Raw genomic sequence first — 28,000 nt, 5'->3', positions numbered from 1 at the left:
TTGGACTGTTTATGGGCTTGAAACGGTTACACAGCGTCCTGTGTCATTCGTCGTAATCTTCATCCTGTGTTAACCACCACAGTTTTAAAAAACAAAACAACACAACGTCCGCTGCATGATTCTTTGACGTTTAGGAGGATGTCTGCTTACTTCCTTGGACCAGTTTGGGAAGATCGCTTCTTGACGGCGGAGGATACTAACGTTTCAGAGCAGTTGTTGTGACTAGGCCGCTGCTTGCTGTTTCTACCATGGCCCCTGCAGGGCTGCAAACAGGGAGTGGATGGGCATGTTCGGTGAGCCAGGCCCAGGGATGAGATGAGATCCTGCTGGATAGGAACAATAATTAGCTCATTATTAGCAATATAAACGCAACGCTGGCACGGACGGGGCTCCTGACTTTTCCGACATGACGTCTTTTTCAGACCACCACTCCTCGGTTTAATGTATGTAAACCAGAGACACGACCAAGTCTTACATTAAGTTGCAGCAAAGCAACGTTAATTCTTAAATTGTCTATAGAGTTAACAATATTTTTAGTCTATTATTGGCCCTGTTAAGGCTAACCGTGAAGCTAGCCGTGCTAGCTTCACATTGCCATTGTATTAATAATCACCAAGCCAAATGTCTTGCATTTATTCAGCACTCGCGTTTAGGGAGATTTTGGGGGGGAATGTGGTTGTCATACAAGTCTAACACTAATGTCATCGCTGCTTGGACTACTATACGTGGTTTTTGAGTCTTGCACTTGATTTGTCATCGAGAGACGTATGTGATCAATCGCCATTCGATTCACTGGGCTCTGAGCATGACAGACTGAAGAAGCTTGTACTTGTGTGTTCTTTAATAAGACTCTTCATTTGGGGGCCACGTCTTGGCACGTGCCTTGGAGGAACGTTACCTTGTGCACATCATCTAAACAAAACTAGTTGCCTGCCATCATCATGGAGGGAAATAATCCACAGAAAACCACCGCCTTGGCCCGAGAACTGTCACGGACCTTTAGCAGCTACAACAAGCACTCCGTTCAGCTTAAAAAGAACCTGAAAGAGACCAACGCGTTCTTTCGGGAGATCCGACAGAATTACAGCAACGCCTGCGCGTCAGCCATCAGCTCAGAGGGTGCTTCCCTGGAGGCAGGTGAGTTGAGTTGCACCTGCTGCTACAGAAACAGCCTGCATCTGAGTGATGATGATGATGGTCATCACCACGCACACACACACACACACACACACACACACACACACACACACACACACACACACACATATTTTTGTGCATGTAAGCATTTTTGTTTTTTCACTGTGGGGAAAAACAAAATCTAGGAACAAACAGTTATTTCTGTGTCAGTTGAAAAATACATGACTCATCCAGGGTTTGGTAAAAATGAAAGGGATTTAAGCTCCTTCTCAAAAGCATGTCCAGGCAACAAATATGTTGAGATTTATTCAACATGGGCTGGGCATTGAGAGCAACTTATTTAGCCAGATATAAACCTGTGTGTGTGTGTGTGTGTGTGTGTGTGTGTGTGTGTGTGTGTGTGTGTGTGTGTGTGTGTGTGTGTGTGTGTGTGTGTGTGTGTGTGTGTGTGTGTGTGTGTGTGTGTGTGTGTGGTGCTGGTTTGTTAAGGTAAATCACATTTCATGGGAGCAATTTACCTTACTCTCACACCATGCTATACCAGGAGCTTATCTGTGTCTAAACAGATTCAACACATTGGACTGAACTCTGATACTGTTTTTATGCTGATTCACATCTACAGTGTTTGGTGGTGGTGGTGGTGGTGTTGTTGTTGAGGTTTGTGGTATGCCATTTGCCAGAAAAAAATGTTTACTGATTTCTCTTCATGTTGAGGGAAGTGAGACGGACCACAATAGTCTTCAATTTCATTACAGAACTAACTAGAAATGTGTGCTCCTCGGAGCACAGGTATCCACCAGACCAGGGTGCCTAGTAGTACCCATATGGTGGGTACTAAATGGTGAGGCACAAATGGTCATCCAAGGAATATCCAGGGATATATTGTTTAGATTGTATGACCTACAGTTCAAGAGTTATAGGCCAAAACCATGAGACCACCATGAGTCAGTCCATTTTGAAAAATGTGGGATAGGGGTGGCGGTTCTTCCATGACCTACTATGTGGAGCGTGCGTGCAAAGTCTCATGGCAATCAGACATGACTGCATTAATGATTTGTGTCATTTAGTGCAAAACGGGCCCTTCCCACAAACTTTGAAAGACAATCGTAGCCAATCAGAATGGAATCTGAAGAATCTGACCAAAGAGATGACGTGTACCTTTTAGTGCGAGTTTGCCATAGTAGTAGCAACAAGTGTTTGGAAGAAAACGCAAAATGGACAGAAATGGGTGTTGTCCATGTACAGAGTTGCGTCATGATCAAAGGGATCAAGGAAAAACCTGGGTCTAGAGTTATTGACCAAAAGATGAAGCGGCCTGTTATAGCGCCACCATGACACCGATTTGGTCCAAGGTTGCTGGAGCAAAGCTGTTCAAAGATGGACGAACAGAAGGACAAGACAGCCAGGAACAAAAACATAGTCTGCAGCCTGGCGGAGACAAAAACAGTGTTGAAAACCCTGTCGAACTTGGAGTATCTATTGCTCAGACTGTTAAAAGCTACAGATTGGGCTGAAATGTAGGCTTTAAGCACATTAGGTACAGTAAAGGCAAGTGTGAATACCAGCAGGATAATTCCAGATTAGACCAACAGCCTCTGCAAAGGTTATTGGACAGAATGTGGGGTGGTGTTCAGGGGAGTTAATAAGGTTTTACATATAGAGCAGGATATTGCCAAGCTCTGTTCTTTGTTGTACAGATGCTTTTGACTGTGACTCAGCATCATTGTGAATTATGTCCAAGACCATTACCCTCAGCCTCAAATAATCAGATTGAATTGAATCATTATGTGTTCACCAAGCCTGTTGGTTGGATAAGGACATAATGTTGGCCCAAGGAAGGGAAAAAAGGGACCAGCTTTGAAGTCTGCCTTACAACCTCCCGCCATCTCCCAGCATTAAACTGTAACTGAACTGAAGGGTCGTCAATTATATCCTGAATGCAACACACTCAACTAGGAGGGATAGTAACACAAGTCTTAAACTATGTCTGGTTACACTTCTGATTAGTAAGCTTTCAGAAGTTGATCATAAAGCGTCATTTATTGCGACCGTAGGTCACAGTTGACTATGAAAACCAGCACATCCTGTCCGTCTGTCCGTTCATCCGCCCATCTGTAACGCCTCAATGTCATTGTCTATACATCACTGACATCACATTGTTGACTGTCAAGACTGCTGACTATCATCACCTGGATATCCATATAAGAAGATCAAGACACTGACTTCATCAAACCCTGGATATCCATACGAGGGGACGACTGGATCATCACCTAGATCTCCATATATGGAGTTGCCCTGTTAGGGCAACCACACTAATATAATCCCTTTTAATTTATTCCCATCAATATTAAGCCCATATCTGCGAATGCCCAAACAATAGAATCCCTTTTATGCTCATCAATATTAAGCCCATATCTGGGAATGCCTATACTATATGGACATATTGTGTCAGTGTAACCACACACCCATGTGCGCGACCTTAGGGAGTCTTACTGGTTATAACTATGGTAGCCAAAAATATATAACTATGCTTGCCAAAAATAGCTGATTAAGTCTGTTTGGTTAATACCACACACTCTAAACTGGGCTTCCGAGCTTTAGGCTTGCCCTGTTTGAAGTGCAAACCTTTGGTAACCCCTAGCTAAGCAATTGTATCAGTGGCCTTGTGGTTAGAGTGTCCGCCCTGTGACTGGGTGGTCGGGGTTTGTTCCCCCGGCCGGGTCATACCAAAGAGACTGAAAAATGGGACCCAGTGCCTCCCTGCTTGGCACTCAGCATCAAGGGTTGGATTTGGGGTAAGTCCCTGCGACATACTAGCGCCCATGGGCGCTCTCTATTCCGACATGTCGCCACTGCGACAGTGACTTCTTATTGTCGGAGTGGCAACACTTCCATAGAGGTTAAGGTTAGGGTAAGAGATAGGGTTAGTGTCGGAATGGAGACATGTCGGAAAGGAGACATGTCTGAATGGAGAGATGCACCCACTAGCGCCATGTCCAGGGGGTGTACTTGTACATCAAGCTGCCTCATGCTACAGAAACAGGAGATAGGCTCCTGCCCTATGGGCCTCATGGCTCGGCAAGGCTTACTTAGCATTTGTATTCCCCTCCAATAACTGGTATTTTTTTCTCCTGGTGTCTTTAGGCCAGCTGAGCTGCATCTCTTTCCCCAGTCATGAGGAAGAGTTCCTGCGCAACACGGTGGGAGCTGCCCCTTACATCCTGGTGCTGGGCCAGGACTGCGCCGCCCGTTATCAGCTGCTCAACTGCCTCCTGGGCGAGAGACTGTTGCCACTCGGCCCCGAGGCCGGGGAGGCGTGCGAAGGGGTTCAGGGCAGCGTGTGCAAGAGGCGGAAGCTGTGCTTCACCCACGGGAGACAGACGCGGCTCAGCCTGGCACTGCCAGGCCAGTATGAGCTGGTGCACAGTGTGCAGCTGGCGGCCAACTGTGGCCGCTGGGACACGGTTCCCCGGGAGGACCTGGAGATCCACGAGGAGTGTGAAGATCCTGCCCACAGACTGGCTGAGCTGGAGATCACTCTGCACCACCCACTGCTGCAGGTAAAGGCCTGTCACACTATTATTACATAATACTGGCCCTAATCCTTAAATTATTGTTGCATAATCTTCAATAATCGTTTCCATGTTGGTTCAAACATTTTTAAACATTTTCAGAAATAATAATGGTGTGAGCTTGTGGAGCAGCTATTTCCACTATTTTGTTACAAATCTGACAAATAATTTATCGCTTTTGTCAACCATTCAATGTCCATAATAATTATAAATAAAAATTAAATATGTCGTATTTTGGCCATAATACATTATTTATTTTGATTATCGGTATCGGCCATTGTCAGTCATTTCTTTGTGTATTAAATGTTTTGGTCATATCTGCCCTGTGCAACCTTTGTTTACAAAGCCTAAAAGCCACATAATTAAATTGTTAATCGCAGTTATTTAGTAAAATGTCATAATGGTGACAGCCCTAGTTGCATGCAGGTAGCCCATGCAGGCAAAAGGACATCCTTGTTAGAAAAATATGATGGATGTAGCCATTGTAATTCCACTAAAGATTGCTATTTGGCTTATCAAAACTATTTTATGCAATATGCACTAGGGCATTCACGAATAGTGATTTTTTGAATTCGAATTATTCGACCTCAAAGTATTCGAATAGTCGGAATTCGACGGGAATTATATATATATATTTTCATCCAATAAAAACGAGCCATTCTCGGCCTCTCAATCATTGATGCGCTGTTTCAAGTCTTGAACACAACATGCGAGTGAGGGTTAACCACTGGAGGCGGGACAGACCTGAAGGTTAGTGAAATACGATTGGCTATTGACCGTGGCATTTACAAATGAGCCGCGACCTGATTGGACTAAGCGACCAGCAAGTATGGGTGCGCTCAGTGCTTCCCCTGGAACAGTACATTTGACAGCTGTATAGTTTGCCTGCATCACAGCGCAACAGTTTCTAATCAGTTTCTCTTTCATGCTCTAAAATAAAAAGACTTTAACCCAGCGGTTCACATTACCAAACAGTTTAGCCCGTGACCCAAAATAGAAATTAGACAATCGCCCAGGACCCAAACTAGTGAAAACAGCAGATCTACAAGCTCACAACGCCGCGGCTCGCACCGTGAGCTGGTGGAAATAATAATAAAAAATGACTGTTCAAACAAATCTATAATCAGCAACAGGCAGTTAGGGTCGATCCATACCGTTATAATTTCGGTTCGGGAGGACGCCCCGACCCGAAATTATTTAGGTTCGGGGGAAGTTCATTCATACTTTCTTAACGACTAGTGCCCAAGTCGCTTGTAAATATTGGAGGTCCGTGGCATGACGACGTTTGTGGCCGATGAATGAGCATTGCAGAGCGGATACATAATTCTGACTACACTGAATGACTGGAGGTCCAGTGAGTAGCAGCTCCAGCAGGCAGCAGCACCAGCGGGCCGGGGTCTCTTCTCTCTCACACTCACAAACGCTTGGCTCGAGCTCTGTCAAAAACATTTAATCTACAAGCTCACATTATAGACGTGCCGCCTCCCTTGCTGCATGTCATCACGCAGTCACAACTCGTCGTGGAAAATGAAAACATATCAACACGGAACACTAGCAATTAGCAAAGTTGTGTTTAAGCTCCTCTTTTCTCTTTAAAACGGTCGGCGACGCGTTAGCAGCGATTAACCTCGCCTACCAGGCTTTCTCCCGCAGCGATACACGCAGCAAAGGTGTGTGTGTGTGTGTGTGTGTGTGTGTGTGTGTGTGTGTGTGTGTGTGTGTGTGTGTGTGTGTGTGTGTGTGTGTGTGTGTGTGTGTGTGTGTGTGTGTGTGTGTGTGTGTGTGTGTGTGTGTGTGTGTGTGTGTGTGTGTGTGTGTGTGTGTGTGTGTGTGTGTGTGTGTGTGTGTGTGTGGTGTGTCGCGCGCGCGCCTCCCAGTCCACCAGCTGAATATGTATCCGCTCTCTGATGCCCAATACACGGCCACACAAGCATTTGGAAGTCGGCGTGTCTCCCACTCAAACGACGTCTGTTTCCTTGGATTCACAGCCGAGAATATGAACGTGAAGCCGGGATGAATGAATGAGAAGACACCGCTGAGTACCGAAATTAATTCGGGAGGTCACAACATCAGCATTCATGACATCAGTATATAGACTGCACCAATTCATCCACCAGGGGCATTGACAAATCATCTTTTATGACTTCCTATCTAGCCAAGCTGTATGAACCATGAATAAACAATAATAATGATAATAATTTTTAAAAAAGAAAAAAAAAAAGAGTAAAAAAAATATTTTAAAAAAATAAGCGATTTTCGAATTCAGTTTACCAAGTCGAATAGTGACGTTAGTATTCGAATATTCGAATATTCGGTGAATGCCCTAATATGCACAGTAGCACAGGTTTAGTTCTTACAGTATATCTGGATTTATCTATAGCCACAGAATCTTCATACATACTATACCTACTCTGTCAAGTGTCATGTCTCGCTTTAAAAAAAGAATCAAATCAAATACATATCAGTGTGGCTCATTGGCTTAGCTGGCACTCAGATTACTGATTAGAGCTGATTATTCAGTGTTTTTCTGCCTTTCCTTTTACTTGATCTAGGCTAGGAATTCAGGGATTGTAGGGGGTGCTTGAATTAATCTGTTTACATTTTCGAGCATCTTTTGAAGAACACAGTCCACAGGTTAGTGCTCACCACATGCTGGCGTGTGGAGTAAGGAAGTGGTGCTTAACCTCAGTGGAACGGCCTCTGTGGGACCTGATAATCGGAGTATCCTGCGGGGTTAACTGATTTGTCGTGGTCAGTGGGTTGTAGTCATTCCTTATCACGTGTGGTGTGTGGAAAATGTTGTTTAATCCTTTAGTTAGACAAAGGCCTCTCGGGCAGGTCGCCCTGGAAGCTTCGCCCTCAGACAGCCCCAGAAGGCCCAGCATTGCTTTCTAGGCTGCCACCCGCCCCCCTGCCCCCCTTACGTAATGGCCCTGGTCTGGTGCGATTCACATGACCAGGCCACATAAAAAAAGAAAATCCCCCAACTCCGTTCCTGTGATGGGGTTACCATGGTTGCGGCTGTATCCCAGGTCACTGTTAATCATCATGGATCATTTTTCATTAATGTTTTTCTTACTGTTTACATTCCTCGTGTTACAATCTCAAATTGAGTACAGTATCGGCTGTTGTAGGAGATCTGTTGAATGATCTAATAGAGAAACAAGCCATTGATGCACTCCTTTAACACATAATCAAATCTACAGCAATTTGCTGCATTTTCCTCATTTAATAATACTAATGTAAACAAATAATGTAATGAATTTCACTTTCTGTCAGCGTCCCCCTCTCCACCAGTCTGTTCTGGCTTTCTGTGGCAGAAAGTCAGTCCTTTATGTTTACATTTGGACATAAACAGATGACTTATTGTTTCGGAACAGCTGAGTCATTGTCTGGAAGACGTGCACTTCATGTGAGAGAGATGCAGTGCAGAATGAATCTCTTACTTATGCTGGACTTGATATCGTTTCAGTGTGAGTTACATAGTGTTACATCCACTTGCATTTAGCTTTTTAGGAAATAACCAATTCCAAAATGGCTTTCAGTTGAGTATTTTGCAGTCTACTACAATGTTGTTGTTAACTTGTTTCTTTGGCTGGGTTAATGGTGTGATAATGGGGGGTTAGATTACTTGTTTACCTAGAGGTACTGTATGTGAAGGAAGGCACAGAAGAACTTCTCTGCCCACTGTGATATTCACACAACCCTGGCAGAATCACAACACCCTGTTTCAGAGAGGCCAAGAGATGAGAGAGCCAACCTGCTAATTATCCCCCTCTTCCATGGCAGTGTTTCCCTGTGCATCTTACCGCCACCTAGACACACAGTAACACACGGGACATGAATGTTGACAACCTATTGCCACATTTCTCAAAATGCTTTTGAGCTGTGTGGCCTCAACGTGATTGATCACTGTCAGCCTTGCCACAAGTTCATACGGCCTACAGCACCAAGAACACCCCACTTATTAGCAAAGGGCTGAGACATTGGCATACTCTCTCGAAGTGTGCTATTAAAAGAAATCGGTGAATTTAGATACAGCAATTTATCTGTTCAACTGCTAGTTATTTTTAATGTTTATAACTGGGTCAGACAGTAAACATGTGCCTGGCGGTCCGTAAGACTAGCCCTTTTAAGATGAATGTAGGGACCGACACAGAGTGGAGAAAAACGACTTCAGGAAACCCAGATGATTCTTATCGCCGCCGCTTCTGTTGGAAATGCACTGCATGAGAAGCAATTGAACGATTCTGCTTATTTTGATTAGTTGTGGGCAAATGTTTGCAGGCTATCTTTGTTCCAATCCAGAGAGACTCTGCTCAGTTGGTCTCAGCTCTTGTTCCTTGGAGACAGGACTGACTGTCTCCTTTGTGTGGAGGCTGTGTTAGTCATTTCTGCCTCTCTTTTTTTCCTCTTTCACCCTATTTCTCCCATCACCCCCTCCACCCCATTCACTGACTCCATCTCACGCTCTCTCCCATTCTATTTTTGTTTATGTTGTAATTTATCAAAATCTTTGCACTTGTAACTTTTTTGTTGCCCCACCATAGCCTTTCCCATGACCACCATAGATAGGTTTATGTTCAGAAATGGAAGTAGCATGTGACATGTGTAGCTGATGTCGTGCTGATGTGGAATCCATTTTAACGTATAGCGTTATATAACAAGGTTGGATTGAATGAACAGAGCAATTATCTGTAGCACAATTACAATAACATCAAATAGAAATCGTAACTCATATTTAGTCCCAGAAGAATTGGAGACGTGCAGATGCACGTGTTGAACAGTAGGCCTGTCACCATTATTACATCATTGCCTAATTGCAATAATTATATATTTTATATAGCTTAATCAACATAATCTTATCCAAATCTTCCTACATTTGCAATTATTTTCCAAAAACAGTGGGAATGGCAGACCTACAAATTCACAACGCGTCACAACACTGAGATTGAAGATTGAAGCAATAAGCCATAAGAGGCCTCTGGTGAGACACGAGGCAAAACCGAGTGTCTCCAACCTAGGCTGCAAAAACAACACACCTGTTACTTGCAGTCAGAATGGGGAATAGGGGACGCTCTACAAGCTCTGCCCGGAGTCACTCAGTTACCGTCCAATGTGCTCGTCGATGCTTAGAAGCGCCGCACGGCAGGATTTGAGAGAAAATCAAGGGCTCCCTTCTCTAATTCAGCTTCACAACACTGTGGAAAAAAATAACGCACCTGGGTTTGATATAAACTGATTCAAGGTGTGGATCATCGTGTGATTTAAGACACTGGTCTAATTAGAAACCAGCCAATCAGAATCAATATTGTAACTAACCGTTTCAGAAAGGCTATTTGTATATTTAAGTTATTTGTGACAATTAAACATCAAGTAAAATTTCAAGTCCTTATTGGAACAGTTGATCTGATGGGACAAACACTTGTTCACTTTCAGGAAGCAAAGATCATGGTGGCGCCGTGTTCGAGCATCCAGCCCATAGAGGAGGCGTTGGACGACTGCACCCGCGGCGTGATCCCCATCATGCTCTACGCCCTCAACCAGGACTCGCTCAGCACGGAGCAGGTCGCCGACCTTCGAAAGGTCAAGGAGATGCTCCCCTTCCCCATCTGCTTCGTCCGCATCCCCGCGGCGGGGACGCTGCCGGAGGCGTCCCCCGAGCCGGGCCGCCGCGCCGAGAAGGAGCGGGAAAGAGACAGGGAGAGAGAGAAGAGCCCTCTCTACAAGCACCTGCTCTCCCTGGGCTTGCTCAGCAGCCACGCGGGGAACTGCTCGTGTGGCGCCCCCACGCAGACGCCCAACCCAGGCACCAAGCCACAGAGCGTGCTGGGCGAGGCCTTTGAGAGACTGCATCGGCTCCTGGTGCCCTTCGCCCGCCAGGTGCTGCACAACCAGCAGGTGGAGGCCGCCAACATCCTCAACGGCGTGCATTCTCGCTGTCTGGACCTGTTCATCAACCAGGTTAGTGTCTGTATGGGAGAGATAGAGCAGAGGTTCTCAACCTTTTAAGGCCGCGACCCGCAAAATAATAATACTTTAACAGGGAGACCCCCCCCACCCTGACGAGCACTAAGAGTTGAGGCATTAGATTTTATATAATGCGGTTCTACATGCTCACAACGCCTCACGTTCACAATTTCTGCCTCTAATATTTGACAATTTGTCCAATATAAGTATAAGTCCGTACCAGCAATATTCAGCAGACAAAGGGAGCAGATAACATTAAAACAGAAAACTGAACAAAATGAGGGGTGAGTGCATTAACAATTTAACAGATGACTAGTTTGTGGTTTACAGTCTGGTAAATCAAAAAATATATATATTCAAAAAAATATATGGACTTAGACTGTTATTCGTCTCAGGTACTCAATTGTCACTTTAGAAAAGTGCAGACACCCTCTATACACTTAAAATGTATGTTGGTTTGTTATCTGAGTGAGGAAACAATGTTGCACATTAAGTTAATCATCTGGAGAGTAAGACCCCCCAAAATAATTTGGGGACCCCCCTGGGGGTCCTGACCCACAGGTTAAGAACCACTGAGATGGAGTACCATCTCCATCTGACACATGTTAAAACCTTTTTTTTCCTTTTTCTTTTTTTCACGATATTATTTGGGGCCTTTCTACCTTTTATTGATAGAGATGGACAGGAAACAGGGAGAGAGAGAGAGATGGGGAGAGACATGCAGCAAAGATTGTCGGGAACAGGACTCGAACCCGCAATGTGCTGTCAGGCTACATTAGAGCCTAAAGTGCCCAGTGCCACAAAGGAGTGTTTTTATCCATTGCTAATTTTGATAATAAATAGACAAATAAATACGAATAAAATGTCATTAACTGTTACTCGATGTACTATTTTAGAACAGAAGAATGTCTGTGACTCACTCAGGATCCCAAATGAACACCCACCAGGGCTGCATTTGTGGTTGTGAAACTGCTATTGGAACCAAATATAGCTAAATGTGGTTAAATGTTGTCTTTGGTGGTCAGTAAATTATGGAGACCATCCACCACTCTGGATAAATAATCATTTCTTACACATGCTGGAGAGGTTTGCTGTCACAGCCTACTAGCTAGATCTGTCGTGCAGCATGTGTCACCGTGACAGATCTAGCCTAGTCCTCAAACCACGTGATTTTTGATTGATGCAAAGCTAAAATATTAATTCAGGTCACAATCTTATTGCAAATCATCAGTTTTATGCCGTCATGGCAACTTCCTGAAGTGCGTAAGGTTCCGTGTTTGCAGCTTCATAACATGGAAAAAAATACATTTTCCAACAAAAACACAAACAATTTAAATGCTGGTATTAATCGGTCAGAATTTGTATTGCCGGTTAAACGGTTCATTTTTGACTGGACCTTGGGTCCACAGTCTGCAGCCTCGGTTGCAATGTTCCTGATGCAGTGTTTCTGATTAGCTTACAGCAGTGGTTCTCAACCTTTTCAGGCCGCGACCCCCAAAATAATCATATTTTAACTGGCGACCCCCACTCCCTGACGAGCACTAAGAGTTGAGGCATTACATTTTGTACAACACGTTTCTATTGTGAAATTAGCCGATCTACATGCTCACAACGCCTCGCAACACAATTTCTGCCTCTAATATTTGACAATTTGGCCAATGTTTAATTTGTCATTTTAGAGGTATTAAAAAGTCCTTAAATTGTCACTTTAGAAATGTGAAGATAGTAACCCTCTATACACTTAACCTTTAGGGTGGTTTGTTTACTGTTGAGTGAGAAAACAGTGTTGCACATTATGTTAATCATCTGGGGACCCACCCAAAATAATTTGGGGACCCCCCTGGGGGTCCCGACCCACAGGTTGAGAACCACTGGCTTACAGTATGCTCTTTCATGCAGGCGTTCGACATGCAGAGGGACCTGCAGATAACGCCGCGCAGGCTAGAGTACACGCGGGAGAAAGAAGGCGAGCTGTTCACCTCCCTCATGGCCATCGCCAACCGCAAGCAGGAGGAGATGAAGGAGATGATTGTGGAGACGCTCAGCAGCATGAAGGAACAGCTGCTGGAGGACGCTGCTAACCTGGAGTTCACAGGTCAGCACAGTTACCTCTGCTAAACATGCTACTGAGTGTGAAGGGGTTTTTGTCTGCATCTGTATAAATTGCAATGGGATTAATCTGCTGACGTGTGAATTGATGGCAGTGTCCAAGTAAAAACAAATTCAATTGTTTTTTATTTATTTATACAGGGCAGGAAAGGGGATTGTCATGTTCTTTTATTTGACTGTTATTTGTCTGACATTGAAACTAAATTGATTGATTGGAGATGCATGACAAACCTTCTGAGGTTATCAGTAGAAAACAATCCACTGCTTGTTTCATTAACATCTGGGGGTGGAGGCAGTGGCTCAGGAGTAGAGCGTCCGCTTGGCAACCTGGAAGGTTTCCCTTTCAACACCGGGCTCCGCCAGAGTTGGTATCCTTGAGCAAGATGCTGAAGCCCTAATTGCTCCCGATGAGCTGACCTGGTGCCTTGCATGGTTTTCTCTCGGTGTATGAATGGATCTATGTCATACATGGGCAACTGGCGGCCCGGGGTCCACATGCGGCCCGCAGGTTAATAACGGAATACTGATATATTATTGATTTCAGCTGTTACAATTCCAAACATGACCTGCTTTAATTCCGTCAGTCTATAATATATTAGTAGCTTAATGACTAGTATAGTAGTATTAAAATGTATTTTTTTTTTATGTCCAATGTATTTGTATTTGGGTACATAAAGTTAACATGACTATATAACTAAATGTGTTTGAAATGAAATACAAATGTTATATTTCAGGATTCCAATTAAAAAATAAAAAATAATTATTCAGGATTCCAATTAAAAAATAACAAAAAATTATTCAGGATTCCAATTCAAAAGAAGCAAAAATAGCCGATCTGCGATGCGTTTTGAGCTTGTAGATCTGCTATTTTTGCTTCTTTTGTAGGAGAAACTAGAACAAAGTAGGACGTAGCAATATGAAATGTGGCCTTCTGGAGTGAAGGTGGAAATATAGTGGTCATCGCCATCATCAAAGTTGCACACCCATGATCTATGTAAAGCGCCTTGGATAAAAGTGCTATATAAATGCACCATTTACCATTTTACCATTTACCATCTTCAGCATGTGTTTACTATTCTTTGACAACAGTGCTATTAAGATGCTGTTCCAAATGTACACAAGATGTGTATTTTTATACTTAAAGGGCCATTCACACTGTCTGAGCACTATAACTATAAAGGCATCCACTTGGCTCTACTGCCATCCACTTGGCTCTAGTGTTCACACAAACTATAAAAAAAGATACGATGGTGAAAGATAATGGTCTTTGTGATGTATGCTAATGGGTCACCTTATCATTTAAGAAGCATTAGGTTACTAAACTGCCTGGCAAAGTGAACCTTGTTGATCCTGATGATTGGACTTTAAACTTTCAGCCAGACGAAATGATGTCGTTATCTCATGCCCAATGGGGATGGTGCTTTAGTCATGTTCATAACATATAGGGCTGGATAACAACAGTGGGGGCCAGTCCTATAACAGCCCTATAAAATGCAAAAGTCTGTGACAGACTGATAAAGGTACACAATTTGCCGCCCTCCCGTCCGACCGTTGCACTTTCAAAATGATTCCGCGGGAACAGCGGTTCCACAGCCACAGTACACCCGCAGGGATTATCCCTGCGGGGTTAGTATGCTGGGACTTTACCGTGCTAATTCATTACATACAGTATATACATCACATGATGTGGTAGATTGCACAGGATTTCACAACTTCCCCAACACTCTCTCCTAGGGCTGTCACAATTATTACATAATCGTCTAATCGTGATTTTTTTTGACATAATCGTGATATTTTTCATAATCGTCATAATCGTTTCCATGTTGAAAAATGTTCATATATTTAAAAGAAAGTCAAAAATAGAGGAAATAGCAGATCTACAAGCTCACAACGCATCGCGACGCGTTGTGAGCTTGTAGATCGGCTATTTCCACTATCAATGTTCTTTTTTAAGTGTAAAGTTGTCAAATATGTCAGTCATTTCTTTGTATATTTAGGTTGTGTGTCATATCTACCATGTGCAACTTCAAAGCCTAAAAGCCAAACAGAAATGTAATTGTCCACAACAAAAACACAATTGAATCGTTAATCGCCAATTATTTGAGTGAAAATTAATCGTCAAAATGTCCTAATCGTGACAGCCCTACTCTCTCCGCAGACATCATTGTGACAACTAATGGAGACCCTGTTACGTCGAAGGAGATCAAATCCTGCATCCACCAGATCCAGGAGCTGATAGTGGTTGGCTTGAACCAGGCGGTGGCCAACAAGCTGATCAGCTCCGTGGACTACCTGAGGGAGAGCTTCGTAGGAACCTTGGAGCGTTGTCTCAGCAGCCTAGAAAAATCACACATCGACTCCTCTGTCCATAATGTCACTTCCAATCACCTCAAACAGGTCAGCTGGGATCCATCTAGATTAAAGCTTTAAATGTTTAAATCATAAGGATAACAAGTTAACGAGTGCAAGATACTGACATTTCACAGTACATATTTTACTAATTTAAACCAATTAAGACCTGAGGCCGATTCTAAAAATGCCGATTCTAAATTGGTAGTTCTCACACTTTCAAGATTTTTCAAATGTGATCAACAATAGCAGATGTACAAGCTTGCAGTGGCGACACTTAAGTGACTCTCTGTGAGCGTGTAGATCTGATATTTTTGAATAGCCAAAACAAATATCAAAAATGAGTATGACAGATGATGAAGGCCAGCTGATGGCCGAAACGTCGTTTAACTTTATGTTTTAAATAAACACTGTGGAGCATTGAGCTGTGTGCGGACCTCTATTCTTTTTAATCTTATGACAGATACTTTCCCAGTTTTAGTGGGTTAAAATTTGGAATATCAATCGCGTGAATCAAAACAGCGTCGCAGTTCTGACAATGGAAGCTTGTGATTGGCTGAACCGGAGGTAGGGAGCGCTCTGTTGCATTCGCCTGGACCGTGCGGAGGTGCCGATCGAGAGCTCACTCGTGTATAGGTAATAAAAATCACACTTGTGTGAACTGAGCGTGTGTGTGTGTGTGTGTGTGTGTGTGTGTGTGTGTGTGTGTGTGTGTGTGTGTGTGTGTGTGTGTGTGTGTGTGTGTGTGTGTGTGTGTGTGTGTGTGTGTGTGTGTGTGTGTGTGTGTGTGTGTGTGTGCCCCCTGTGTGTGTTTGTGCCTGGCCTATGCCTGGCCTATCCTGAACAACAGCGCCCCTCCCTTAACATGTGTGGTCAGAAAAGGTTACTGCAGGGCCAGGCTACATACCCGGAGACAGACAGACATACAAACAGACAGACAGACAGACCCACACACACGGCCACGTATAGGAGCGTTGTGACCACCGCTCAATAATAGGCCTACATGCGATGTTTCATGACATATAACACAAGAAATAATCATAAGCATTTTATATTTATAAAGTATTATACTTAATAATTGGGACTTACAAGAAGTTAAGAACCATTATCATAGTTATAGGCCTACATTTTTGCAGTAGTTTAGGCATTTTGGTTTGATAAGGTTGTGAGCAGAACAATTTGTCCTTGTATGTTATTTGACTATTTTTACTTTAATTATAATTAAAGACACTTCATAGTGAATTAGTGATTATAATAAATAGCCTATGTCGTGATTGTTAGCTAGATCAGATTGTGTTTATAAAATAACGCCGGCACGCCTCCGTCATCTCCACAGAAAACAAGCGCTCCCCCCTTGTTCCATTGTCAGAACTGCGACGCTGTTTTGATTCACGCATATCAATCAATGTCAACTCAACATAGTGTTCACTTTTGGGCTTAATTTCCCAGCCCCTAGACAGCAAAAGCATGTGGTTAGCATGTAAACCCTTTGTAATGTGTGCTGGAATCGTGGGGTGTCTTCTTCCGTCACCTCCTACCCTGCTTTCTCTCCTCTGCCTATAGATATTAAATGCTGCCTATCACGTGGAAGTGACCTTTCACTCGGGATCCTCTGTTACTCGTCTGGTGTGGGAGCAGATCAAACAGGTGGGTACTGTAACTGTACCACACACATCTATCACAGGAAGTGGGTGATTATATGTTGGTTCTCAGAGGAGATTGTGTGCACCTGTTATTAGGCCATCTACATGCTCAACGCCTCGCAACCTGAGCATATAGATCTGCTATTTTCACAATTACAAAATGTAATTCCTCAACTCTTAGTGCTCGTCAGGGTGTGTGTGTGTGTGTGTGTGTGTGTGTGGGGGGGGGGGGGTTAACTCATTTGCTGCCGTTAAAAAACTGCCACAATATAGTTTTTAACATGCACAGATCATGCATGGACATGTACCAAACAAAAAATCTGCTTGGAAATCCGTTCAGGCATTCATGAGATATCATGTCCTTGATTTCAGTGGTTGGGGGCATGCGTGCAAGTGGCTAAATATGTATTTTTAGACACAATAAGTTGGCGATTTCTTTACAGTAACCCTACTAGCCCCCATAAGTCACATCTGACCATGAAAGATTGTGGTGCATCTTAGGAATGGGCTTATTGTGTCTAAAAAGACATATTTAGCCACTTGCACACCAAACCATTGAAATTAAAGTAATTAAAATCGCTAAAACGTTAGAAAGCAGTAAATGAAAACATTTTAACTTTTCTTTTCTCTAATTGCTATCTAAAATATGAACCCTTGTTGTAAAAAAACAAAAGTTGTCATTTAAAGATATTAAAAGAGGTAATGGATGTGTGGTTAGTCATTTTGTTCAAGTTGTGGTTTGTTTTTGAATGTTCTCTTTTCTAGATAATCCAGCGGATAACCTTTGTGAACCCGCCTGGCATCAGCCCAGAGTGGAAGAGGAAGGTGGCCCAGGATGCCATAGAGAGCCTCAGTGCTGCCAAGCTGGCCAGGAGCATCTGCTCTCAGTTCAGAACGCGCCTCAACAGCTCCCACGATGCCTTCGCTGCTTCTCTGCGCCAGGTCAGCTTCCTCTGTTCCTCTCTTCTGTTGTTGTGTTTGTTGACTCTGTTGCTCGTTTTGCTTTCATTCTTCAAGCTCTCGTGCAGATTGGTACAGTCTTAACACATTATGGCAGGGGTCTTCAACAGGGGGTCCGGGAACCCTAGGGGTCCTCAGAGTTACTACAGGGGGTCCTCCAAACCTTTGAGTGATAGGTTTTTTTCTCATTTCTTTATATTAACCACTTGAACTCTAGCACCCATATTCTGAGAACTTTATCCAAAAATAGCAGATGAGCTTGTAGATCGGCTTTTTTCGGCAAAGAGCTTTGGTGTAGAGGGGAAAAAGAGCAGACTAAGTACAGAGTGAAAGGTCAAGTTTATAAAGTATTGACGGTTCAAGTGGTTAAATATCTGAAAACACAAATTGACATGAATCCAAAATACACTGGTGATTGTGCTGTCAAACAATGAAACTATTTGGAATCTATGAACAGGTTATGGGGGTCCCTGCTTCATCTCTCTCTCAACTAAGGGATCCTTGGCCTGAAAACATTGAAGACTCCTGCATTACAATGTTCTGTTGTAGCCATACAGTTGATGATGCATTTTTAAGACGTCCCTGCTACATTAGATCTGTATTGACAAGGTACACATTATGGTGATAGAAATTAAAATGTACTCATTGGATAAGCTCCACTGTTATCTTCTGGATGGTGATGATGAATAGAGCTGTATGACAATATCACAATCATTTCAAACTTTTGAAAATAAAATAATACAGCAGATCTAACAAACTTGCATAGCCTGTATGTATTTGCATGACCACTAATTGTACAATGATGTACTGTATGATACAGGGCATAAGTGGTTAACTCATTCGTAGTTTACGGCCAAGGAGCCCGAAGATTTTTCTATGTCTTTCACTGCTGGCTTCTCCTACCTGTTAACGCGGGCGCTCATCCAGTTCCCATCGTGCGTGATCGGACACTGCTATGCATCGTGTGTTCGCGTATTCCATCAGCTGATCAAATCCTTTTAAATTTTTCCAATTGATGAATAAGTTCTCCGTCTGTAAGCCGCAGAGTTTACACAGAAAGCTAACAGGCCAAAATAGACGACGGACCATCCGCTTCCGGTTCACGGCCTCAATGTTAACTGGTCCGCTCAATAATGTGTCCGTGTAGAAACCGATCACGGAGCATTAGTTCCGGCCTATTTTGGTTCCGCTTCGATAAATTATTTATTTTTAATTAAAGCTTATTAAATCTTCGGGTTCCTCGAGCATGGCAGGGAAGGGGTACAAAGGGGTATTTTTTTTGGCAGAGGTTGAGTTAATGATACTAATCGATTATAATAATGTATTACAACTTTTGAGCAACCAACATGAGCAAGATTAAGTTTCACTTTCGCTCTTTCTTAATTTGTTTCCTTCTTTCCTTTCTTTCTCTTCCTCCTTACCTAAATCTGGTTGTGCAGGCATCTTTCTTTCTTAATTCATTGCTTTGTTTTCTCCCTTTTTAATTGTCTTTCTTTCCTAATGTTGTGCCTATGTGTGGTATGCAGAATATGCACACTAACCACTTGACTACTGGGGAGCTCCAGTTAGTCAGAGGTCATTTTATTTATATTTTTTATATATCTGTAAGGATATCTCTACTGCTGTCTGTCCTACTATCTGACGCTTCATAGCTTCATTCAGTTAACTGCTCTACTTCAGCTTTGCAGCCATTGTCGTCTCATCGGACAGTATAAATCATTATGTCTGCTGTGTGGGAAAATCGCGCTCTTTCGAACGACCATCATTTTGACCGGAGGGTTAGCGACTCACTCCACGGAGGTGAGGGTTAGGGTTAGAGTCGGGTGTCGAAAAGATGACATGTAGTAACAGCGACACGCTCCCCTCCTGTGTCTGGACTCTGGATACTAACACATAAGTAGAAAGGTGCAAATCTGAGAAATTGCAAGTGTGGTTGCACTGACACGAGTCACGAGGAATCTGCTGGGAAATGAATTCAGTCTTACCATTTATATTACGTATTGTGATGTCACGTGAAGCTTGACCAATCCTGTCTGATTGGACATTATATTGTCCAATCAGAAAAGGGACAGAAAAGGTCCATTGAATTCAATGGACTTTTGGGGTTACAGAAACGTTAGCAGAAAAAAGGTTTACTGTAGGTGAAATAAAAGTTTACAGAAAATAGACATAGGTGAAATAGAAATGGACAAGAACAATAGTCTGGATGTCTTTCCTCATTGTGTTATTTGGCAAATGTCATTTGAGGAAAATCTGCTAAGTTTGCCATTTGACTTGCTGCACCTGCCCAACATAAGAATGCATTCACCATAGGGATGACGATCTGTTCTGAAGATGACTGTGGGGCTAATGAGTACATTTGAATTTCCATCACCATAAAGTGGTGGAAACAGGAATGTCTTAAAAATGTCTCATCAAAGCTGCAACAACAGAACATTATAACGTGTTAACGCTGACTGACATTACTAGGGATCGGTTATCTTGGTCACTAACTGGAATATGCAAAGATGTGTGAACTGAACATGCACAAGTTAACAATTTAATGAAATTGCTCTAATTATCAAGAAAGGGTAAAGCCTATAAAATGACAGGCATTCTAATGGCTTTTTCAGTCACTTCAAAGCCTCTCTTTGATTAGCTTCCAAATGACAGTGCTGTAGTAGGCCTTGAATAGGCCAGGCAGTCATGTGATTCTGGTGGAAGGTAGTGCTGTGGTCAGCAGGCTCATAACGCCATGAACTGGAACACATTGATTAGCGGTTTGATGCTGATTGATTCTTTCTGTCTGTCTGTCGCGCTGCTTGTTTACTTTCCACCCCTCCATGCAGCAGTGTTGATTTTCACATAGTTTTTAGTCGTAGTCTTTTGAATAAAATTGTAGTAATCTGAAAAGTTTTTGTCTAGTTTTAGTCGACTAAAGACTTTTGGCCGCTATATGTACAGTTGATTTTGTTGACAAAATAATGTGTCTTGGTGGGCCTTGATGTCGTAATGGCTGATTTTACACTTGGTTGCATGCTGAAAATAGCCGATCTGCAAGCTGTGAGCTTGTACATCTATTTTCAGAGCGCAACACTCGACCGAGCGCAACCAAACATAAAATTACTTGTCTTTTAGTTCTACTGGATCTCTTCTCCACTAGTCCCTCCTTAACATTGTAGTAGTTTTTATTTGTTGACGAAATTGTCAATTATATTTAGTCATATTTTTAGTCATCATACTGTAGCTTAGTCTTTATTTCGTTTCTACGTAGTTTTTGTCGGTGACAAAAGGTAGTCGATGAACATTTTTTGTCATAGTTTTAGTCTACGAAATTAACAGTGCATCATTTCGGAAAACTAGAAATGACAACAGTCATTATATACTCAGGTTGCACTTGTCGTTTTCTTTAGCATAACAAAGAATGGAGGGTAGTAACCAGTAACCACCACTTATGTTTTGTGTGTATGTGTTCGTGTGTGTACGTGCAGTTGGAGGAAGGCCACACAGGGCGCCTGGAGCGTACTGAAGACCTGTGGTTGCGTGTCAGAAAAGACCACGCCCCTCGGTTGGCACGTCTGTCTCTGGAGAGCCGGTCCCTCAGAGATGTTCTGCTGCACGGTGAGAGTCACTGTGACACCAACACACAGTGTTCATTTAACTCTGAGAGGGCACAGGTGAACAGGACCATTTCACAGTTCAGAATCAATCTTTATTGTCACATCACATTACAAGTAAAGTGGGTGAAAAAGACAGAAAGTTATACAGTTGAAGATCTCATGACATATATAAGGTTTTCTGACCTCAGTTACATCCCAAAAAACTAATAAATATAGAGGGTATGCGTGTGACATCATCATCATACCCGGAAGTTATGCCGGAACGCCTACTCGGTGGCAAAAACTACTTTCTGGCCTTGACAGCCCATACATGCAAACAGAAAAGTCCTATCTAAATGCATTAAATGACATTAAACAACTTTAAACTCACTTTGCCACTCACTTCACCACTTGATTTGCCACTCACTTTATGCATGCGCATACCCGCTATTCAGTGGATTTTCTGTGGTCTGGGGTTTTCTGAATAATTAGGCTCAGAAAAGTGCTGTGATTTGCCAATGGACTTGGATGTCACGGTCCCTGCCCTCCCCTCTCTTTCTCCCCCTGGGGAGGGGCGGAGGCGATGATTGACAGGCAACGGGGACACCCGCAGGCAAATTAAAAACTGTCTTGTCTCACTGGAGTGGATTTTTCAGTTAGAACCTTTTTAACACACGTTTGAAGGACCATGATAAAAGACGTATGTTTTGTAAAAACAGCATGTCATAAGAACTTTAACACTGAGGATCAATTAGTCTTTTTCACGTATGTCAATTTAATCGAACAATACTGTACTGTTGATCCATGCATTGTAATTTTCATTACTTGGATCGGTGTTACAGAGAAAATAAATTCCCTCACATTTACACAATTAGAGCTGTCAAAACTAACCTAGTAGATGTACAATTAAAAATAAATGGCATGATGCAATATTCAATAAACACAGCTTTGTATTCCCACAGGCAAGCCGAAGCTTGGGCGCGAGCTGGGCCGGGGCCAGTATGGAGTGGTGTACCTGTGTGACAGCTGGGGAGGTCGCTACCCATGTGCCTTGAAATCTGTGGTACCGCCCGACGATAAACACTGGAATGATCTGGCTCTTGAATTTCATTACACAAGGTGAGTCAGTGGAGGGTGAAATTGCAGAATTTAGAGGCAGCACACATGGAGATAAACTTGATAAATGGCAACTTGACTCAACTTGACTGACTCGGATAGCTTTGTTTTCCACTGCAGATGTAGCTGCTTGTCACAACAACACCCAGTCCCCTGGGAGACGACTAACATAACATGCTAACATGAATGTAAAGTCCATTCTATGCAATAGAAAAGAACCAAAAGACAGATGGTTTGGTGTGACATTAGCCACCACCTAAAGAATACAACTTCCAGTGCGTCACACAAAACCAACAGGTTTAGTGTGTCCAACCAGACCACCACACCCTGCTTATTTAATACGTCGACATACACAAATAATACATTGTTTTGACACGGCCCAGTGTCTTGGAGGCCATTTTATGGGTCCGTCAGCATATTGTGTTGGGAAGTGTCATAGTGTCATTTTTTGTTTTATTTTCAAAAATGACAGATCTATAAGCTCACAACGAGTCACAATGTGATGCATTGTGAGCTTATAAATTATATTATTGGTCAGACTCACATTAGCCATTTTGTACATTTACCGTACATCATAATCAGGTTGGTTCCCACCGGACAAAGTGAGATCAAAATGTTAGCATTGCTCTCACAAATCATGGATCAGTTTTGAAGAAATGCTGTGATAGGTTTGCCCCCCTGTGGACATCTCAAGAAGAGTTTTACAGATGTTTGTCACATTGGCAGCTTTGAGTGCACCATCAGTGACTTAACCCATTCAGAACGGGTACACATTATTGTGTATCATTATTTTATGCTTTAACTATTGAAAAATAGCAGATATACAAGCTCACAGCGTGCTGCGAGCTTGTACTGTAGATCTGCTATTTTTGAAAAATCGTGAAAATTAGAATTTTGACCCGATTCTATTAGTGTCTTTTGAATCCTTCTAAGACTTTTTGAAAAACCTATGTTTCTATGTCAGCAATCTGGCCAGCCATCGTCAAAGAAAAGGTCCTTTTCACTTAAATGGAGCTTAGTTAGCCTGTTCTTGAGAGACTACTATGTCAGTGGTTCTCAAACCTTTTCATGTGAAGGACCTCCAAAATGATGGCCACGACCCGCATTTCAAAATATTTAGTTCCAGGGACCACCCAGAAGCAAAAATTTTGTTACAAACGTTCGCTTTGAAAATACATATAGTCAAAGATTTGCACACATTTTCACGACTTTTTCAAAAATAGCAGATATACAAGCTCACAGCGCAGCACTGGTTAAAGTATTCAATAATTCTAGGCCTAAATGGGTATTCTACACTGAATAACAAAAAGGATTGAATGTTGCATTCTCTGAATGTGTTTTTATTTTTTTCTTCTTCAGATCCCTGCCTAAGCACGAGCGCCTGGTAGACTTGCATGGCTCTGTCATCGATCACACCTACGGAGGTGGTTCCAGCATTGCTGTGCTACTTATTATGGAGCGACTACATAGAGACCTCTATACAGGCTTAAAGGTGACTTGATACTGCAGTCAGTGTATGGAAAAGAACAGAGGGGCTGTACTGTTAATGATATAGAGGGTGGTAGAGTGGCCCCGTTCGATCCCGTAAGTGTCCTTGAGCAAGTCACTGATGTGCAGGTTGGTGCCTTGCATGGTTTCCTCCACCATCGGTGTATGAATGTTTGTGTGAATGGGTGAATGCAATGCACAGGGCACTATATAAATTCACCATATGTACTGTAGTTAGTGCAATGTTCACAACTATCCTGCTCTCTACCTTATTCGCTAAGGCTCATGTGTTTGTGTGTTCTAGGCTGGTCTATCACTAAGGGAGAGGCTTCTGATTGCTCTGGATGTTGTGGAAGGGATTCGCTTTTTACACAGCCAGGGTCTGTTGCATAGAGACATAAAGCTGAAGAATGTTTTGGTGAGTTTGGAGTCTTTGACAGTGGGGTTGAAAGGGGGATTGTGGAAATGCAGTGGTATTGATAGATCAATTGGAATTGATGAGCATAAACTGACGTGACATTTTTAGATGTGTATGTATTGTTGTTGGTATTAATGTACAGCACAATGAGCACATATACTGTAATACCTCAGCTCCTTCATTTTAGAATGCTTTTCCTCCAAGGTGGATTGAATACTATATGTGTGTGCTGTTACTGTAACAAATAAATGGCACATAAAAGTAGCTCTGCTTCTTTATTGTCTTGTTTTTCCCACAGCTAGACAAACAGAATCGGGCGAAGATCACAGATTTGGGCTTCTGCAAACCTGAAGCCATGATGTCTGGCAGTGTGGTTGGAACTCCCATCCACATGGCCCCTGAGCTGTTCACAGGTCAGATCTCCAAGCAGTCACACTCTTGTTTGCTATGACAGTGGCTTTCAACCATTTTCATATCAAGGCCCATTATTTATTTGGCATTTGAGCCACGGACCACCATTTTGATGAGATTTAGTCTCTCAGACCCAAAACGTTTAACAAGCTAACATTGATCAAAAAAACATTCTCTAATTGTCTAGACTTCTTGTAAATTGAGTAATGCAGATGCTCTTGAGAGCTTAAAATGAAAACAAATGGACCTGTAAAGCCTCTTATCAGAGTCTGCGGTGAAGAGCCTACCACCGCAAATTTTAGGTGTAAAGCTTTCCACCTCAAGTCAGAAAATAAGTGAAGGCCATCATAGTCAAGGCCATCATAGTCAGTCACGGTGAAGTCCTATTCACCGTTACTGACTGGTCTAGATCGACCAATCAGTGAACGGGGTGAAGAGGCTATCTGTCTGATGGTAAAAACAGAGAGATGTGTCGGGACTCGCGGTGGAAAGCTCTTCACCGCGAGGAATGACGTAACGTTGTAGACTCAAAAAGCACTGGTGGTCCCCGGACCACTGGTTGAAAACTGCTATGTCATCAACCAAATAATCCATAAATGTGCATCACTTGTTCACTGTTCACATCCTTCCCAGCGTATACTCTATAAATAATGGATACATCGACACCCATACATTGTCGTAATTGTAATTTAAATTATAAATTAGCTGATGTGTCATAGTGTTACCCTATTGGATATTTTGCTATATTATACTTTTTTACAGTTGCTTATGTGTCAGTTTTACCCTATTGGATCTATTGCTTTATTATTATTATTATTATATTTTTCTCATCCTTGAATATTACTTCTCTCCCTACAGGAAAGTATGATAACTCTGTAGATGTCTATGCCTTTGGGATCCTTTTCTGGTACCTCTGTACTGGTTCTGTTAAACTCCCAGAATCCTTCGAGAAATGCTCAACGAAGGACCAGCTCTGGAACAATGTAAAAAAAGGTGAAATACAGCAGAACTGCTTTCTCAAAGAAATTACGCCCCAATTCACTACAACCTGACAACATGCATTACATTTAAGTCCTCGAAGCTTTTGCTCTTATGTCATACTCTGCTCATGGCTGCCTTGAGTATGACAATTAAACCAGAAAGAATGTGAGCACAAGAGACACAAGTAATAAACTATTTACCGGGAGCTCGGCTCAGAAGAATTGCAATATATCAGCAAAGAATGGCAGCACTCAAGGACGTGTCCTTTAGGTACTTTTACATGGGCAAAGCACAGTTCACTTGTGCCTATCTGAATAACCACACTTGAAAGACACTTACATGAGTGCTGGCATTCTTTTACTGTCTGGAGTATGATGACCCCATGCGCCAAGTATGACACGTAAGAACAAAATGTCTTTGGCACTCTAAGCCAAGGGTGCCGTGACTCAAGTCCAGGGGTTCTGCAGAATACTTATTAATAACCACTTAAGACTTAGTAAAAACAGACCTAGTTGCACTGTCCTTGGTGGGTTATTTTTCCATGTACTGTACACCAAATCTCTTCACCAAAAATAGCAGATCTATAAGCTTACAACATGTCACCTTCGGACGTGTTGTAAGCTTGTAGAGCTTTTGGTGAAATTTCCCCTCTAGAATAGGGATGATGGGGTTCAAGTATAACATTATTTTCGTATCTAATGGAAACGTATATTCTCTCACGTTTTCCACGTTGCCATACTGGATCTTAGGGGAAAGATTTACATAATGTATATACTGTATATCTACCATGACATGAACGTAAAGTGCTAGTATCGATATAAGTAGTATAATTCAGCGTGGCCATGGATGAAAACGTTATTCACAGGGGTGACCTGAGCCATAAGTTTGAGAACCTCTGGCCTAAACGCTGTTGTCTTTTCTCTCTCCAGGTGCCAGGCCAGAGCGCTTGGCCACTTTTGATGCGGAGTGCTGGCAGCTGATGGAGGCCTGCTGGAACGGAGACCCTTCCCAGAGGCCTCTGCTCGGCATCGTAGAGCCCAGTCTGCAAAGCATCATGGCACGGCTCTGCAACTGCATCTCGGACCAGAAAAGCAGTAGCCTCGAGGACTCAAACTGAAACACTCCAGATAGAATAAAAATACAAACACTTCAAACACAAAATACATTCACTACTAAAAGATTACGACCAGAGAAGAGTATTTTTGTTGTATTTATGACAAAGGGCCTCCCGGCACAGTATTTCTGAAGGACTTAAAAAACAGACAACCGAATAAAGTTGTCCCAAGATGTCTTTCTTCCTTACCAAGATTTACATTATTTATGAGTTGATACAAGACAAGACGTGTTTCCCCCAAAATTGGTTTTATTTGTTTGTTTGTTCTGTGTATTTGTATACAAATGTAAGCCTACACTATGCTTTTCTATTAGCTGCCATGCTAATTGCTGCTTGATCATACGATTGTTACTAGATGAGAGATGTTTTAAAAGTAGTCCATTCCCAGTATTATAAAGTTATATAAAATATTAATTTTAGATTGTATTTAAACTGAACGTATCATTGCATCTATTCAAATACAACTTTTTTTTAAATAAAATGATCTGTTGAAACAAATTATTGTCATTCCTTAATGTATTTTCCTGATTTTAGCTGGAAAAAAGGCATATATTCTACAAGCAAATGAGTACCATATATCATTACTCTTCTTGGTTTCCACGTTATATTGCAGGGGTGCCCAAAAATAGATCCTGATCTACCAGTAGATCACAAAGGCTGTGCAGGTAGACCACATGACATGCCCCTAAAAACTTTTAAATAAATAATCTATATAGTTATAAACAAAAATCCCCAAACCCCTCTTTTTGGCATCTTGAATTGAAGTGACTAGATTGACATCTGTCAGCTCCCTTCATGGCTTCTAAAGGAGGCAATGCAACGCTTTGATTTCAAGATTCTAGCATTGACCCAGACACAGAATGGAACGAAGACTTTTGGTGTGTGTTTGTCTTACATGGTAGATCATGTTTAGCTGGTCATTTTAAAAGTAACTCAAGTTAAAAGAAAGTGTGGGCATCCATGTTATATATTGTGATTTCAATGACCTTGTTGAGCTACGAAGAGAGGCACATTGAAGACAATTAAAATTGTAGGGTTCTCATGCAACCAGGGATAGAAGGATAGAGTTAAATTGTACTATATCTTCAAAACTTGTGTATTGCATAGCATTGCGAGCTTGTAGATCTGCTATTTTGGAAAGATACATTTTAACT

The 28,000-nt window shown here is 42.4% G+C and overlaps 1 protein-coding gene across 1 annotated transcript; it reads left to right on the top strand.

Moving 5' to 3' along the window:
* Window positions 1-17: 17 nt before the first annotated feature.
* On the top strand, window positions 18-27,289 carry dstyk (dual serine/threonine and tyrosine protein kinase). The gene is made up of 14 exons (XM_080728922.1): window positions 18-1,137; window positions 4,282-4,697; window positions 10,149-10,673; window positions 12,579-12,774; window positions 14,947-15,185; window positions 16,701-16,784; window positions 17,546-17,722; window positions 21,211-21,340; window positions 22,281-22,437; window positions 23,794-23,926; window positions 24,227-24,340; window positions 24,639-24,753; window positions 25,610-25,744; window positions 26,662-27,289. The coding sequence occupies exons 1-14, from the start codon at window positions 942-944 to the stop codon at window positions 26,847-26,849; spliced, it is 2,805 nt and encodes a 934-aa protein (XP_080585048.1). The 5' UTR covers window positions 18-941; the 3' UTR covers window positions 26,850-27,289.
* The last annotated feature ends 711 nt before the right edge of the window (window positions 27,290-28,000 follow it).

The sequence above is a fragment of the Nannobrachium achirus genome (genome assembly GCF_963921795.1).
Source record: "Nannobrachium achirus genome assembly, chromosome: 6".
Classification (NCBI taxonomy): domain Eukaryota; kingdom Metazoa; phylum Chordata; class Actinopteri; order Myctophiformes; family Myctophidae; genus Nannobrachium; species Nannobrachium achirus.
Note: the sequence above shows the minus strand (reverse complement) of the source record. Positions and strands in the feature narration are given on the sequence as shown.

Coding starts and splice junctions, on each gene's coding strand:
- dstyk (XM_080728922.1), top strand. CDS start 942: ATGGAGGGAAATAATCCACAGAAAACCACCGCCTTGGCCCGAGAACTG. Junction 10,674..12,578: donor TGGACCTGTTCATCAACCAG/GTTAGTGTCTGT, acceptor TCTTTCATGCAG/GCGTTCGACATGCAGAGGGA. Junction 15,186..16,700: donor CTTCCAATCACCTCAAACAG/GTCAGCTGGGAT, acceptor CTCTGCCTATAG/ATATTAAATGCTGCCTATCA.